At 43.1% G+C, this 16,283-nt stretch overlaps 1 protein-coding gene across 1 annotated transcript in view; it reads right to left on the bottom strand.

The window, feature by feature from the left end:
• ADAM17 (ADAM metallopeptidase domain 17) overlaps window positions 1–16,283 on the bottom strand; it is a 33,404-nt gene that overhangs the window by 5,275 nt on the left and 11,846 nt on the right. Inside the window, exons 2-15 of the mRNA XM_052698475.1 lie at window positions 14,436–14,568; window positions 13,425–13,558; window positions 12,448–12,536; window positions 10,406–10,574; window positions 9,492–9,622; window positions 8,028–8,117; window positions 7,116–7,229; window positions 6,423–6,567; window positions 5,719–5,807; window positions 3,588–3,740; window positions 2,967–3,166; window positions 2,727–2,830; window positions 2,095–2,229; window positions 1,038–1,168 (exon numbers count right to left, since the gene is read on the bottom strand). Coding sequence (XP_052554435.1) covers window positions 1,038–1,168; window positions 2,095–2,229; window positions 2,727–2,830; window positions 2,967–3,166; window positions 3,588–3,740; window positions 5,719–5,807; window positions 6,423–6,567; window positions 7,116–7,229; window positions 8,028–8,117; window positions 9,492–9,622; window positions 10,406–10,574; window positions 12,448–12,536; window positions 13,425–13,558; window positions 14,436–14,568 — 1,817 coding nt within the window. The remainder of the gene's footprint in view (window positions 1–1,037; window positions 1,169–2,094; window positions 2,230–2,726; window positions 2,831–2,966; window positions 3,167–3,587; window positions 3,741–5,718; window positions 5,808–6,422; window positions 6,568–7,115; window positions 7,230–8,027; window positions 8,118–9,491; window positions 9,623–10,405; window positions 10,575–12,447; window positions 12,537–13,424; window positions 13,559–14,435; window positions 14,569–16,283) is intronic.

The following is a 16,283-nucleotide window of genomic DNA, read 5'->3' as shown; positions in this document are numbered from 1 at the left end:
CTTCTTTCTTGGAGAGGGAAAAGGATGCAGAGATTGTTCTGAAATCAAAACTGCAGAGAAATGGAAGCCCTTCAGACACTGTGAATCGTTTTGAACTCATCCCAGCACCACCGCTCCACTTTTATTGCCTTTATTTTTGACCAAGTTTCAGTTCCACTGCTGACTGCAACAGATTCAGTTGTAATTACTGAAACATGCAAAAAGTGTTTCAACATCACAGGGGACACAAAACCAAAGTTTCTGGAGAGGCTGATGCACTGGAAGCCTCAATTCCCACTGCCCAAGGAAGCCACAGCTCTCAGGACCCCACAGATTGGCTTCCAGGTCTGTGCTGGTTTAACACAGTAAAGCATTGCTGTCCTTTCCATTCTGCAGCAGGACTGGGGTATGCCTCCCACTATTCACTTCTGCCAGCAGAAAGTCCAGCCCTGTTCGCCAGGCCTGCAGACTACATGCTGGCCATGTATCTGTGGTCACCACTGTGGTCACCACAGCAGCAAAGGCTCACAGCTCACCAGATCTTCATGACACTGCTCCTGACTTAGCTGATTTCAGTCAGGATTAACTGGGCTAATATGTGGGCAGCTGAACAGTGCTGCTAACCCAGCCCAGCTTGTGGAAGTGTTCGGTCACTTCCTGTGCACAAGCTGCCAGCTGCTGACATGCAGGAGCAGCTAGAAGGGGCTGTAAGCAGTGGCAGAAGGAACAGCCTCACCCTGCAAAGCCATTTATGGAGCTAAATTCTATGTGCACTATCAGATCCTTGTAACATTTACATCATGGAAAGGCAAATGAGTCCAGATCCTGATCTTCTGCGAACCACTTTCTTCCTCAGCTTTACTGTCAGTCCCCAGGAGCTGAAGGCAGCTGTGCCTCCTCTGCCAGCACACCCACAGCACCAGGCGTCCCGGGCTGGAGGGGACCCACTGCTCTCCTGAGTTTCACTGCACCCAGGCCTGGGAGCGACAGAGCTTTGCCTGCTCTCCATCCAGCTACAAAAGCAGGCTGCGCAGCGCACGGCACCCAAGCACACTCACATTTGTGTCACAGAAGCCCACGGTACAAGGCTTCCCCTTGCGCAGAAACAGGAACTGGTGGTTGGCATCGACGTACGGCGTGCACCGATCCTGCTCGTCCCGGCAGCACACCTTGCAGGAGTTATCCGTTTCTGCAACAAGGCAGCACAGCCCCATCAGCCCCTGCAACCCGCCACAACACGCACAGTCCATGTCCCCCAGCCGACCCTGCTGCTGCTCAGCTTTCCACGGGGAAGGCAGGACTATGCAACCCCATGTCCAAGCCTGACGCTCAAACAGATGCCCAAATTAATGTTCTGGGGGACACAGTGGGACCAAGCTCTGCAGGCTGATACTCCTAGGCTGCAGGTGAGGAAGTTCCAAATGCAATCGTCCAAGATGGATTCAAATACTTCTTGGGTTTCAAGCCCTCCAGGAACCCTTCTCCTCAGCTTATCCTCTGTCTCAAATGGGGGGGCTCACTGTATGTCCCTGGGCACCTCCTGTGGAGTCTTCCTCCTCTTCCCAGCTGCTCTAACACACTTGGGAGATAAGATGGAGATCAAGAAAGCACTGCAGCTCATTGATACAAAGGCAGGACAGGCAGGTATGCACTAGCAGGGCTCGAGGATCCTATGTCCTCAAAGGCACTTTGGCTTCTGAAGTCTCTTTTCTTTTACTTTTTGGAGGTCACATTTGGTCCAGAGGCATCTCCCCACTATCAGAACAGCCAGACTTTCACCTTCTAGTTGTCTAGAGCCAAGGAAGAAGATGGTGGGGATGCCTCCTTCTTTACCTAGGATGCAGACCCTAAGTTTCATCTTAATGTCTTCAAACAAGCTCACCAGAAGACAAAAGGACATTTACATTCCTTTCCACAGAATATCCCAAGCTGGAAGAGACCCATAACAATCACAGAATTCTACCTGAGTCCAAACAGAAAATTCTGCACCCAAAAAAACAGTAAAAAAACCAATCAACAACCCTTAAGGGAACCATTTGCTCAGCTCTCCAACAGATTAGCACAGCGCTACCTGGGGCCAGGCTACACCTCTCAGTGCAGCCCCACACCACCCACCATTGCAGGCACACGAGCGAAGGTTCTTCTCCCTCTCACAGAAGGGGATGCACTCGCCATCCTTGCACTTCCCCATGTCCACACAGATCGTGTCGTCTGGAGCATTCCCAGGAGGAGGGCACTCGCTGCTGTTCCCTGCAGACAGGGGGCAACAGGTAGGAGGACAGTGTTAGAGCAAAGGGCATTGCTGCACTCTGGAGAGCAAGCGGCACACAGCAGATCCCAGAGGCCCCATGAGCAGAGCAGCATAGCTCTGATCTATCCCCTTGCCTCCAGAAAAGATTACAAAGAAGTAGTAAACAAGTGGGGAAGGGAAGCAGAGCTGCTGTAATTCCACCCTTTCTAGGGCAAGATTCAGTTAATCCTCGGCCCTTCCCAGTGACCTGCCCTGCTTTGCTTTCCTTTTCTTAAAGGAAGAAGAAATAAACATTCTTCATGTTCTACTGCGCAGCAAATCACCAAGCAGTTCCTGAACTACAACTTATTATAGAGCAGTTCTGTGGTGCTTAACTGGTCTCTAAAATTAGTTGTACTGGATGAATAAAGGGCGCCGGCTCAAAAGCTGATGGAACAGGACACTGAGCCTGGAGCACTTGGCTAGCTGATGGAGTGAGCACACAGCTCTGTCCTACCCGTGCAAAAAGACTCTCCTTTACAAGTGGCATTTATGGCTTCTTGGCATTTTTTCTGGGCACTTTCAAACTGGCAGCCTTTACAGCAGGGGCTGTTCCGATCACTGTGGAAAGATCAAAATGAAAGGAAGAAATACTGAGCATTTATTTATGTATCTCAAAGAAGTACAAGCACAACAAAAGGCAGAGAAAGAAACTCTCTCCCCCACGTACGAGATGCTGCAGTGCACTTTCCCTTACCTGCATTTGGCACCATCTTTCAGTTTGCAGTCTGCAGAGCAGCAGGGATCAGCTTGTTGGTACAAGAGGCCAGGATCGCATTCCTCGCCTTCGTCCACCCTGGAGTTCCCACACACTTTGTTGTTGCGCTCTTTGAAGCACTCCTGAGCCTTGATCTCTATGGTCCTATGGATGGATTTTTTGCTGCAGCTTGAAAACATCTGGAGAATCATAAAGAGAAAGAGCAGCACTGAGGAGTGCACCCTTCTGTCAACAAATACATCTGTGACAGCCTCAACCTCTTCAGACCTCCACATTTTGGTGTCTTAGAAAGCATTTATTCTTTCCATTGCTGCCATCTTGACGGCTCCGAAGAATTTTAAGATGGGAAAATGGCCACAGCCACAATTGATTACAAACAACACCTGGACATCATGAATCCCAGAGAAACTCAGAAAGCAAAGATGAGTTCATCTTGCAGAGAATCCAACCACAAGAAGTTGTGTTTTCTTTTTATGGTTAATCCATTAAATTCCCATATGCTTCAAAGTGAACGAATCATTAACTAAACAGCCTTCCTGTGTAAAAGGTCACTGACCATAGCAAAGACTTGCACACGTAAGCAAAATTATGCAACTATACCTTATTGTTTTCATGATCTCCACTGACAGCAATTGGATACATAACGTACTTCCCTCCCTGGTCCTCCGTGGGGGCACATTCTGGCAGACTGTCAGGATCGTGCTCTGCTCCGAAGTTATGGCCAAGTTCATGTGTTGTAACCAAGTCGGCCTCCTTTGTTGAAGACGTAAAAAAAATAGGAGTGCTGAAAGACATCATTTCGAGCAGGACAGGACAGGAGATCCCAACTACTTCTGAGTCACCCACAATTCTACAATACACTCAGATGTAAAAGCCATTTCCCCACTATCACAGAAGCAGGGAACTAAAGGCAAGTACAGTTCCGGTTTGCATCCAAAGGCAAGTTCCAGGCTAGGTCAGAATGTTAAAGCCTTGTTAAAGACAAAGTGCTGCCCAAGAATACCATTCAATTTTGTTTTCAGTGTAAAGCAGATACTCAAAATATCACAAACTGATTTTAAACAGCTGGAAGACATGAAAGTTCAACACAAAAACCAATCCAAACAAACACCAGCTACCACAATTAGTCAATCTCTTGTTCAAGCTTATCTTGCCATTAGAATTATTTCTTCTAAATAAATGATTACATCAGGAGCACTGAATAAGCTCTGCTATTACATAACTGCTAAGAAAGACATCTACAAATGCAGCCCGACAGGGAGGAATTTCTAACATCTCCACTGCAGGAGATGATTCCTTGTGCTGAGGATCCCACGCAGCTCCACATGGTGGCACGGCACCTCTCTGCAAGGCTGTGACCAGTAGGTGGTGGCAAGTTCACAAGGTGACAAAAGAAAACGGCACAGAAATATGCTAACCTCAAGCAGATCAGATGCTTCATGACAGAAAGAAGGAAGTTTGGTGAGGTAACAGTCACTGCTGCTGGTGTCCAGTACTAAGCATGCCCACCAGGTGAGCCAGGGCAGGAGAACTGCCCAGAGATCGCATCGGTGCTTTATGGCATTTCATTTGTGGGAAGGCTTTAAACAAATTCTTTTTAAGTCTGATCAGATGCTCTGCAAAAGTCTCCCTGTGAACACAGTCTGTACGTGCCCACTGCCTCAGCCCAAGCTTTGTGGCTCCTACTGGGCCGACGTCAAACTCAATTTCCTTTGTCGTCCAGGACGGGGCTCCAGCTTGGAGACTGAACAACGAATGCAAATAGCATGGCAACAGCCAGAGCTCTTTGTCAACATCCCTCGAGCACAAAGCTTCTCTGTCTTTTTTTCCTAGCTTCTTGACAGCTTCTGCGCCAAGTTTTAGCCCACACATCAATTATGAATTCCCTTTATAATCAGCCTACAGCAAAGCACAGCTGAGAAGTCAGCAGGAGAAAAATACACTGCTGCAAAGATCTGCTAGCTGCAAATGCAGACACTGCTCTGCTATCTTCTCAAGTGAGACAGAGCTCAGACTGAGGCCCTTATGTCTTTATTGTCGCATCAGCTATGAAAAAAATCCAGACAGCATCAATTTACATCAGTGTTAGCACCCCTGCTTATTACACTGTTTTCTGCATCACTTATTCAAGACACATGCACACACAAAAAGCAGGAAGATGAATTTCATTAAAAGGTCCAAACCAGACCTCCTACTTTGCCTACACTACAGCACTGCTTTACCTTGCACGTAGAACAAGCCTACGTACACTATCTTCCGTCTCCATACTGAGGATGCATGCAATAGCAAACACAGTAAGTCCTTATTTCAGACTAATTTTATTCTTGCTGTAAGTCTCCTGGCTGTATAATATTGCCTGTCCTGTTTGAGAATGATTTTTTCTTTATTGGCAATAAAACCCATTTAAATTAATCTCTGCATATCAAAATCCTACTTGTACTTGGATAACTTTTGGACAGTCCTTATTAGACAATGGCTACATTTTCCCCTTACTGTTCCCCAGTGAATTCAGTCTTCGATTGCATTCAATCCTAACACCTTCTGTCAACCAGGACAGAAATGGTGATAAGGGCTCTGTGACCTACATCCCTGTCCCCATGGATCTGACTCCATCTGCAAGCCAGCAGCTTGCTGCTGACAGAGTACAGAACATCATCACAACCCCAGAAAAACACATCACCAACAAACAAGTACATACACCAAACACTCTCTGCAGAGGATACTCTCTTACCTTTGTGAGGATGGTTTTCCCATAGTTCTTGGTGCTGGTTAAGCCACTGTTCAGATAGATGTCTTTCTTTACAATCGGACTGTGATAAGCTATAGATGTGAGACAGAAACAAAACAAATTGACAAGTGTTTTTCTTGTTGTTTTTTTTTGTTTGTTTTGTTTTTTTCCTTTCTAGGAGGTGGGCAGGCAACTATTCTTTGTTTGACAAAATGAACAGCTTTGTTGTTCTCACAGGCTCACCACTGAGCCTCTTGCCAGTTTTCTCCAGTGGGAATTCTTTCAAGCACAGCACAAACAGCTCATGTATTGTTACAGAATTGTAGGTGTTGGAAGGGACCTCCAGAGATCATCCTGTCCAACCCCCCCACTGCAGCAAAGGAGGACAATACAAGAAATTTCCAAGACAACAGCATCTGCCATTTCAAGAACTGTGGCAAGATGCACCCACACAGAGTGGAACTTGGTCTAGCCAGGCCGCAATGGCTTTCACAAAGCTTCTTCACTCCAGATAGCCTTGTGACTCCCCCCCTTCTCTCTTTTTCCAGCTCCAGCCAAGAAAATGGCCATCAATTCTATCCAAAAGACAACCACTAGAGACCATACAAATAACATGTCATGCTCCATGAAAGCTAGAAGAGGATTAAAAAGAAACAACAAAAGTAGCTTTCAAGTCACAGTTGGAAAGAAAGAAAAGGAAGTCTTGCCTTTAGGACAAATGCCACCATGGCTGTTAGGTCTGGGAGAACCAACATAAGCCAGTCCAAGTGTTCCCATATCAAAATCTTGGTATGTGAAGAGATGAGCAAGGCACACATGAGCTGCTTTCTCAGCAATATCAAAGCTAAATTGCTTTGAAGAGAAAAAAAAAAAAGAATATTCTCTGTAAAATGTTTCACTGTGCATACCAGAAATCTATAGATAACTTTTATCTAATCAGCCATGCACCTTCTAAATCTGGCAGAAGCAGATTAAGTCAGGCAAAAGCAGATGATTATCTGTCCTACAAATCTGAATAAACTTAAATGACTACCCACGTACATTGAACATGTTCATTTATGTAACTTGCTGTTCATTTCCCCCTTTTCACATAGAGGGGAAGCCAACTGCACTAATTTTGTGAAGGTCAGAAGGCAGTCAGTCTTAGAGGCAGGACTGCCCTTCTGACTCAAGTTACATATTAATCCCAGTTGGTGTGCACTCCATAATTATACAAAGGAGCCCTTTGCCATGCCATGCACGTGCCCCATGCTCTTGCTACAGGGCACGTTTGCTAGTTTGACTTAGTCTAACATCTATACATCACAGAAAGGAAGTGAAGGGGTCTCATCCACTACTGCAGAAGAGCTATGCAGGGGAATTCCTGCAAAAGGCACAATTATTTAAGGGTTACTACCTACCTCTAGCAGCATTTTCACATCCCATGCATCCTTCTTGTCATCTGGGTAACTTTTTGCCATATTGTAATGCTTTTCTCCAGGTTCTACATGTTCTGGTTCACTGTGGATGATAATCTACATTTCAAAAAGGGCGACAACAATGTAGAAGAATTTTGGTCAATTTTATAACTACAAAAAAGTTTTCAGTGCAATCCTAAAGGTCTCAATAGATCTGCAAGAAGAAAAACTCAGATTCAGCATGCTCTCAGTGTTAAGCTTTCAGCTTCTGCTAGTTAAGATACACTGGCCAGATCACAAGGAATTACACCAGAAATTGCAGAGTAACATCAATGGTCTTCACCAGAATACTATGATTTAGGATGCATGTTACATAAAAACCAAACCCCTAGCAAATACAGCTAGGACTCACATACAGAATTTAATGGATGCTGAACACCACAGAATTTTTGTTTTATTTTTTAATTAACAGAATTGTTAACTGTTAATTAACAGAATTGTTAACTAAGGCATACTTTAAAGGATTGTCGCTTTCCCAGTAGACTAGAGCAGTATGCTTTCCTCCTGCCCCTCAATTAGATGTCCCCATGTGCCACATGCCAGCTCTTGCAGTACTCAAAGCAGATGGATTCATCTTCTTTTTTAATGCCCTCTGCCAAATTCCTGTGCTTTAACTCTGCACTACCTTGATATTATGTTTAACTGCAATCATTGAAGTCACTCAGGATTTGTGTTTCTTTCACATGTTTGAGGCACACTCATGTTCTATTAGCTAAGCACTAGCCACCAATAGAAGTATGTGCATAATGGTATGTCTGATAAACAGGAACAGCCCCAACAGTCAGAAATCCTGACACCTAAAGAGTACTTACAGTTTAAACTGAAAACCCTTTGCCCAGTTCAGTGAATACCAACCTGCTCTATCTGTATGCCATAACCTTTGAAGGCCCCATTGTCCCAGGAAGTATTTCGGTAGATGTCATCCACTCTGTCTATCAACTCAATCTATGCAGGAAAGAATAAAAACTCATGACAGTCCTAAGCTTTTGTGCACCAAAATTCAAGACATCCCAAGAAGCTGCAGCACTTATCTGGAAACACTTCAAATTAAAATTGAACCTTTTAAACATAACAGACATATTCAGTGTTCCACAACCAACAGTGCATGGATCCAAAGAGTACTATCAAGTATCTCTGAAAACATTCCATCACGACAAAGTAGTACAAGCTCTCATTTATCACTTTCACTAGAGCAGAGGAAGAGGTAACATTAAAAACAAGACATCTTGGGAAACGTTTTGTTTGTACAGTGGTTTTCCAGGTTTCTCTGAGGGGAAAGGCAGAGGAGGAAGCTGTTTTTACTGCTTTGTTTCAGCACTGAACTCAACTGATCCCCGAGGCCTCCTTCCCTTTCACAGGCAGTGAACTACCATTTTTTTAATTATGATTCAAGCACGAGGTTTCAGAAAGTCTCTCTTCAGCACTCACAATTAATATCTCCCTTTTTGAACTGTTCTCACCTACTTAAAAATCACCTTCTGCTAGATACAGAGCATCAAACTTGTTCAGAACGAAGAATGACATTTACAGCCACTTAAAAACAACTTTCCATCTCTGTGTTGTTTACAGCACACATCTACCCAGGCAACACAAGAGTAGGTTCAGTCTTGAAGAATCGCATGTCAGACGCTGAGATAAACTGCAAATAGATGAACTAAGATTCAATAACCTGGGGAATGTAAACATTTCTGGGAACAGAGAGGTTGAAAAGACAGGAAAGAAGGCACAGAGTGATCAGTACATCAAAGATTCAGACTCAGAAAGAGACTCATGAGAAACAACACATCATCACAAGTGGTTTCACTTCTTACTCTCTCATGTCCCAGAAGCCATACTCTCCACTCCTGCTGTAGGCAGGTGTTCTATTTCACAACTACACATGCAACCAAACTGCTTGCTTACTGCTCTTATCTCAAAGTTTTGTTGTTCTGGACAGAGAATCTTGGATGAAGTTGAAAAACTACACAAGTTGTTTTTGCCTCCCGTATGAACTTTAAACAGGTTTGGACCATTTACACCAGAATTCAAAGTCCAAGAGAATCTACAACTCCAATCAAAAAACTATTTTTCTTAATGAGAAAACAGCATAGCTACCAGTAGCATGCAAAGGGAAGGGATCTGAAAACTGAAGACTACTTAATTACAGTGTCACCACTACAAAATATTTTTAATGCACGATTTAGCATTTCCCAGGTAAAAAGCACACAGGTGTGATGTACGTATGCTGTAAAAGATCTGTATTAGCTCTATGTTGTTTAACTACTGAATCACTTTTTTCTTTTCTCCATTTGCTCCAACAAATTTGAACAGAGAACCTACCAAATAGTTTATAGTAGTGCTCTCTTCCCCGCGGCCCATGTACTTGAAAAACCGATGGTCTGCCACTACCAACATCTTGCACGTATCTTTGGAGCTGTCTGGAATGGCTCTTTTCTCCCGGTGGATGCTGGCTAATGGGCATTAAAAAAAAAATAAAAATAAACATTCAACAAGCTGTCTATGGCTGTGCCTAATGTCTTTATTTGAAACTTGAACAAGAGACAGGGTGGGATTTTTGGGTTGTCTGATTTTGGGTGGACGTGAGGACTCTTGAATTTGTCTTCGTAACAGTCCTCAGACTTGCTGTAAGAAATGGAATGTACAGTAATGAAATAGAGCTGCTCAATAAATTTACCTACAGAGTTTTTAAGATCATCAGTCTCTGTCCTAACAACACTTCTTTCTGTCCCCAGTCATTACCCCCATCCCTGCTGATGCAGTAGAAGATAGAGGAAAGTGAGACTCAAAGACTCATCACAGCTCAAGAGGCATTATTACAGTGGCCACAGACATCAAATGGGCCCTAGAGTGCACAAGTATAAGGTTGTTTTAGTGTTCACCTTAAAGAGCCTACGAACCTTGTTGTGAGCTGTCACAACAAACACTACCAAGGAAAGAGCTTCCTGTATTTCACTTACATTTGGATAGACCCAGTCATCCTTTTAGCAAGCCAGGAGGAAACATACTACTAAGGACAGCTTATTCTTTTCAGCATTATGGGTTTTGTTGTATGGGAGAGAGAGGGAAAGAGGGCATTAAAACAGGTACTGCTTTCCCTCCTGAACCAGTGACTTCAAAGAATTAAACCAGGAGCAATAGAGATTATTGCCCAGGCTGTGATCTCACTTGCTTACACAAATGGAATTCAAGTATTCATTTGGAAGGTCCTGCTCTCCCAGGATATGGATCCTTACCTTCATTTTGCTTACTCTCTTCCAGTCCTTTAGGTAAAAGATCCTCTTCATTCAGCTTTAAATAACCACATACTTTGGGGGATTGCAGACGTGAGAAATCTTTAATATCTTCAGATCTGTAGACCAGCAATCTTTCATCTTGAACATTATCTATAAATCTCCACAGGGGCTGAGAGCACAAGAGCAGCAGAAACACAGATAGTTAGGAACACAGTCGGTGCAAAGACTGAAGTAGAATACATACATACACACACAGAGCCAAGTCTCCCCAGCTTTATGTGTACACATACACATGTACCTTGCTTTACAATAATTTCCTCCTTGGAAATAAGTCTCCCAACAAAACTACACTGCCAAGAAAGCCAATTGACTTTAACCCTTTACGACCCACATGCATCCAAAGATCTAAGATCATCTCAATAGAGCAGCAGCAGCCCTCTGATTAAGCAATAGGAAAGGGAGTTTTAATTCCCCTCAGGACTAAAAGCAGCCTGAGGAGACATCTCAAGCTCCTCTATTCCCTCCATTACTGACTGGAAGAGGAGACAGCCAGAACATGCTAACTGCACTGACTAGAGGCACAAGGGTCTAAATCTTCCAAACTAACAAAGGATATCCAAGTGCACACCAGAATACCATCAGAGACAGACTCTTCAATATTCCTTAGTCACTAATAAGTGAAAGTTCCTAAAAAATTTTAAAAAAAAAACCAACAAAATCTCAACATAAAAACAACCTAACTGCACAGCAGATACAGATAATAATAGGGAAGTGGCAGTATGCAAGTATCATCTACAGCAACACCAACAAAAAAAAAACCAACACATGGGAGCAGTTCTTTGGGCAAGGCCAAGCAGCACAGACAGTCCAAAACCACCCTGCAGATCACTTGGCTCTGGGCTCCCACTGGGCTTGAGGCAGCACTCTCTGAACTTCAGACAATTCTTATAAGCTGTGAAACTGAGGGCAAACACTCTGCATCCCAGGACAAGACAGGATGCACAAGGCATTTATATTAAGATTCCAAACCTTTCCCAGCAGTGAGGACCATGGAAGCAAGGAAAGCAACACTGGGACAGCTCTGACAGTACTGCCTTTTGGGAATGGTCTTTGGCACCTACCAACTCTGACCACATGCAGGCATGATCTCAGGGTAGTGAGATGTGTGGGATGTGTGGACAAGCTGTAGTCTCTACATGGCTACTGCATGAGAAACTGAGACATGCTTATGTTATTCTTGGACCACAAACACTAAAAATGCTTTCTGTCATGATTGAACAGCTACTGTTTGCCCTTGATGTAAAGCACAGGGAGAATGGTTCGTGTACTCTAATCACATTTTTATACTTTAATAGGACCAGATTTCTCAAACTTACCTATAATTCTGATTATCCTTGGGTTAGGAGACAATTACAATATCCATACAACACTTAGCCATAATTACTGTTATTCATCCACTTTAACACAGCCTGTGTCTGGGAATACACTGCTTTGAACAAGTAATTAGGGTAGCCTTTAATTATACATTTGCTGATCTTTTATTTTAAATGAGTAGTTTAAAATAACACAATAAAAATGGTGAAAAACAGGAAGAAGGGAGCAGGGAAAAAGCAGATTTTTAAACAAAGCCCAGAGAGTGGGAAAAATTTCAAGACACAGCAAAGGCACAATTTTGGAAAGCTCCATAAGCCTCAACTCTGCTCAGAAGGCTGTGCTGCTTGTTCTCCTCTAGGACGTGATCACCACTAATTACCAACGCCATCCACTGCGGTTTCTAAAATCTCTTCCTGTTTAAGATCTATCTTCTCTCTGATGGATCTAAAAGATGCAAATGCCACAGAATGGCAATCACTAATAAAATTCCATTTTTTCTGAAGTGAAAATGGTTTTCCATTTTAATTCCACTTTCCTACTAACTCTAAAACGAATGCCACCACCAAGTCTATTTTGAGCTACAAAACTGTCACTGTGACTGGCTAGAAACAGAAACACCCACAGGAAAAAGAGATTTTTTGACTATTCCCCATAACAGTAAGGCATACCTCTATATTATATTCTTCTCCATCAGTATTGATTCTTACAGTAAAGTCTTCATCCCCAATGTGCGCCACAACCTTGGAATTATGCTCCCCTTTGACACAGAGATTAAAAAAGTCAGCTCCACGTGCATGCATTCCTACAAAAACACTGATTCTACAAACACACTGGGGTTTTTTAATTTTTAATTTTTTATTTTTTAAACTTCAAGGCAGATGAACTTCCTCAGCCTCTAGAGAACATTCTAAAAAGAGAAAAAAAAAGACATGAGCCAGCGCTCCTTCCTCCATCTTAACTTCTCAATGATCACAGGCATTAAGGCTTGGCTTTAACTGATAACATCTGGGTGCTGTTGAGAAGGCCTTGGGGATTGGTTAAAAGGACATGGATAATTCTGGCAACAAAATCCAGATCTCACCATCAGCCAGCAAAATCACAGCATCAGTGTGCATTCCAATGGAAGAAATCCACCCCATCACAAAAACAACATAGAAATCAAAACAACTTAGCAGAAGTGTTACTGTTAGACTAAAGAGGGGCAAAACATCCCTTGTTTCCAGAACAGCAGCCTCCTAAGAATCACATTAAAGTAGTTTAATGTAACAACATGGGCAACACTGCATCATCGCTACCTGGGATTTGCTTTCTGTGACAAAAATACTGAAATCCCACATTCTCCATTATCATCTTAAAAAATAAACAAAGAAAATCACAAGCTGCTACCTGTGCAATCTGTATATTCACATGCTGCCAAGCTCAATGGAAGTCCAAAATCAGAAGCTTGGTACAACAGCTTAAAAAATAAACAAAAACAAACAAAAAAACCCAAACCACCAGAAAACCTGAAGGGCAGAAGAATAAAGTTTGCATATTCAACCTATCCATATTTGATTAAAATGAGTGTAACATAGCATTTACTGTGGCCAAGTGACTCAGCACAGCTGTGCTTTCTCAGCACTGACACAGACTGGTCCATACTAACCAACAACATGTCCAGTGAAAAAGTCTTGCCATTGAACATGATACTCCTTTTCCTTGCCTTCACCATCCACAATTAATGCTTGAAATTTTTCTGAAAAGTGTTCAGCAGTTGCAGTTAAGTATAATTTAAAGTGCCTGTAAAAGAATTTACTTCCATTTATTTTTAAGCAAAAGACAAACACAAAAGTTTTCATTTTTCTGAAGGTCCAAAAGAAGTTAAAAGCATTAACTCTGATGAGCAAAGTACAGAAGCATATACCATGTAATTCAGAACTGTAAATCATCAGTACATCTATAGAGCATTTTTAAGTGCTCAAGATGTTCAATTTTAAACAAAAAAAGAAACAAAAAAACCAACACAAGAGGCAAGGATTGCTCATGATTCACCTCCTCTATACGCATTCAAGCAAAACCTGACACTGCTAACGTATTTAACCAAAGGAAAAGCTGGTAAGGGGATTTGTTCATCTATTTTAAGTTAAATTTTCTCAAGCTTGCTTACTTTTCTTTTTAATCTCTTCTTCCCCTTTCACCAGTGCTTATAATTCACATCTGGTGAAAAGTAGTTTTCTTGAATGCAGAGTTTACGCGTGGTAGGAACAAGATTAAATCACTGCAAAAGAAAAACCTCTTGTGCAACAAAACACACTTTTTCCAAACTGAAGGTACAGATTCTCAGTAACCAAAGGACAATCAAGTTAGACAGTGTTACCAAGATGAGGTAAAAGTGGTAAAATCCAACCCCATCTGTGACAGCAGTCTACCTGAAACTACACCTAAGAACAAAGCAAAAGCAAGCACAGATCGCTGCCATTTCAATAGCCAGGATCCTGACATAATTTTGTTTCCTCTGAGTCTCTCCGAAGCCATTCACACAGCCATGCAGAGCAGTAACTTAAAAGAATGGGCCAGTCATGATAGAAACCACAGTGATTATTTCTGAGTTTGGAACTGTGTGTTATTCATCATAAACTGAAAGACAACATTATTTCATTGCTGATTATTTAATTACCTTTGCAGGGCTGAGAAACTTAAAAGCCTCTCTACATGAGTCTCAGGCTGGAGGTCTCTCTTCTTCAGTGAGTGCTGCTGGATACTGGACTGAGAAAGGATGTCATAATCTGAGAGCATGGATTCAACTGCATCTGGAAGAGAAACAGAAAGTTTGATAGCTTCAACAGGCTATTTCACAAATGCAGACATCAAACAGCAAACCAGAGCCTGCTACAGCAACATCACAGTTTGCTCTAATGTTAGGATAACTGTTGTACATTTCTGCAAAAGTACATTTTGTGCAGCCAAGTAGAAATCATAGCATGAAACAAAAGACGTGATCAGAGAGAAACAGAATTTAATTGACTTCTGAGAGAACTCTTAGAGCAACTAGGCCATCACTTTTACTGCTATGGCTGTGCAGAGCTCATGCCCTCCTGGAAAGCAAGCAGGAAAGAACACTCCCCACTACTCTGGGATGAATAGCTTCTCATCTTCACCTGCTGTTCCCCATTCCATCCAAGGCAAAACATGATTTAAACCGAGGAAACTTCTACCAAATTCACAGCATGTCAGGATTGCAGTTATTACCTCTTTATTCAACAGCAGCCAGAAAATAGATGGCTACATAGCTTCGTCCATCAGAAATAACAAGCCAGGCACCTCACACGAGGTATCCCCTCATTCCCCAGTCACTTATCATTGAGCAGAACTCTGACTTCCCTCCTCCAAACAAGAAAACTTCTTCAGAAGAAGGAGACAAAGGGCATGAAAACCATGCACAAATTACAAATTCAAGCCAATGTTCAGCAGATGCTTGCAAATTTAACAAGTATACAAGCACCTTCGGCAAACAGCATTCACTCCAGCCAATAAGCCCTCCAGCACTCCTTTGCCAGACACAACTTGCACTTCTTCCCTCTGGAGCACTTTCTTTCTTTCTGAGATGCTTCCCTTTGCTTCCACAGGTGATAACAGATTCCTTGCTATTTGCAGGTTTCCACAGAGGCTCCTGCTTCCAGTTCACCATTTTCCTACCCTGTTCCAAACGAGGAGTCAGCCACTGGTTTACAGGAGGCAGATGGGCTTCTATTCTTCCTTTGTTTTTTAAAATCTTCCTTTTTCTCCAAGTCCAGTTGTGCTTTAACGCGTAGGAATTTCCAGTACTTAAAAGGGAGTTCATAAACAGGAGGGAGACTGACTTTTTATGTGTTCTGACAGTGATAGGACAAGGGGCAATGGTTTAAAACTAAAAGGGTGGGGCAGGGAACTGAGACTGAGTGGGCTTCGAAGTCCCTTCCAATCTGAGCCATTCTGTGATTCCATCATACCCCTCTCAGTTCCTCACCAGGCCACGCTACCAAAGCACCCCAAAGGACCCCACAGCCTGCTGACAGATGGCCAATCTGTCCTCATGCTCTCCCACCAGAAGCCACCAGGCCGCAGCTCCTGGGCTGCTCCTTAGCACGTGGCCCCTCCCTGCCATTTGGCAACACAGGAAAGGCAGTGCAAATGCAATTCCCTGATTTCTGTTTACAACACACAGGTCGAAAGCACCTGCAATCGATTACCAAGCATTTCAGGTTATATGCAAAAGCAAATTTCCACCACCTTCCTTTGTGGGATGTTGTAACTGATTGCTTATGGCACAGCACCTTCTCGCAAGTGGCTGCACCTAGCAGGAGGAAACAAGACAAGAGAAACTCTAGTCTTAAACTCTTCTTAATTAAACCTGAGGCGCAGTGGCACTGCGCTGTGCTGCTTGGGGCCTTGCACAGTAACTGCTGACCACGGTCTGCCCAAAGGGCACGGCCCCAGCTGCACAACACAACCAGCCCTGCTGCCTTCTGCTCCTACTTGCAGAGCA

Source organism: Tympanuchus pallidicinctus, unplaced genomic scaffold (assembly GCF_026119805.1).
Source record: "Tympanuchus pallidicinctus isolate F22 unplaced genomic scaffold, pur_lepc_1.0 scaffold1, whole genome shotgun sequence".
Taxonomy (NCBI): Eukaryota; Metazoa; Chordata; class Aves; order Galliformes; family Phasianidae; genus Tympanuchus; species Tympanuchus pallidicinctus.
This window is presented reverse-complemented; position numbering and strand designations above follow the sequence as displayed.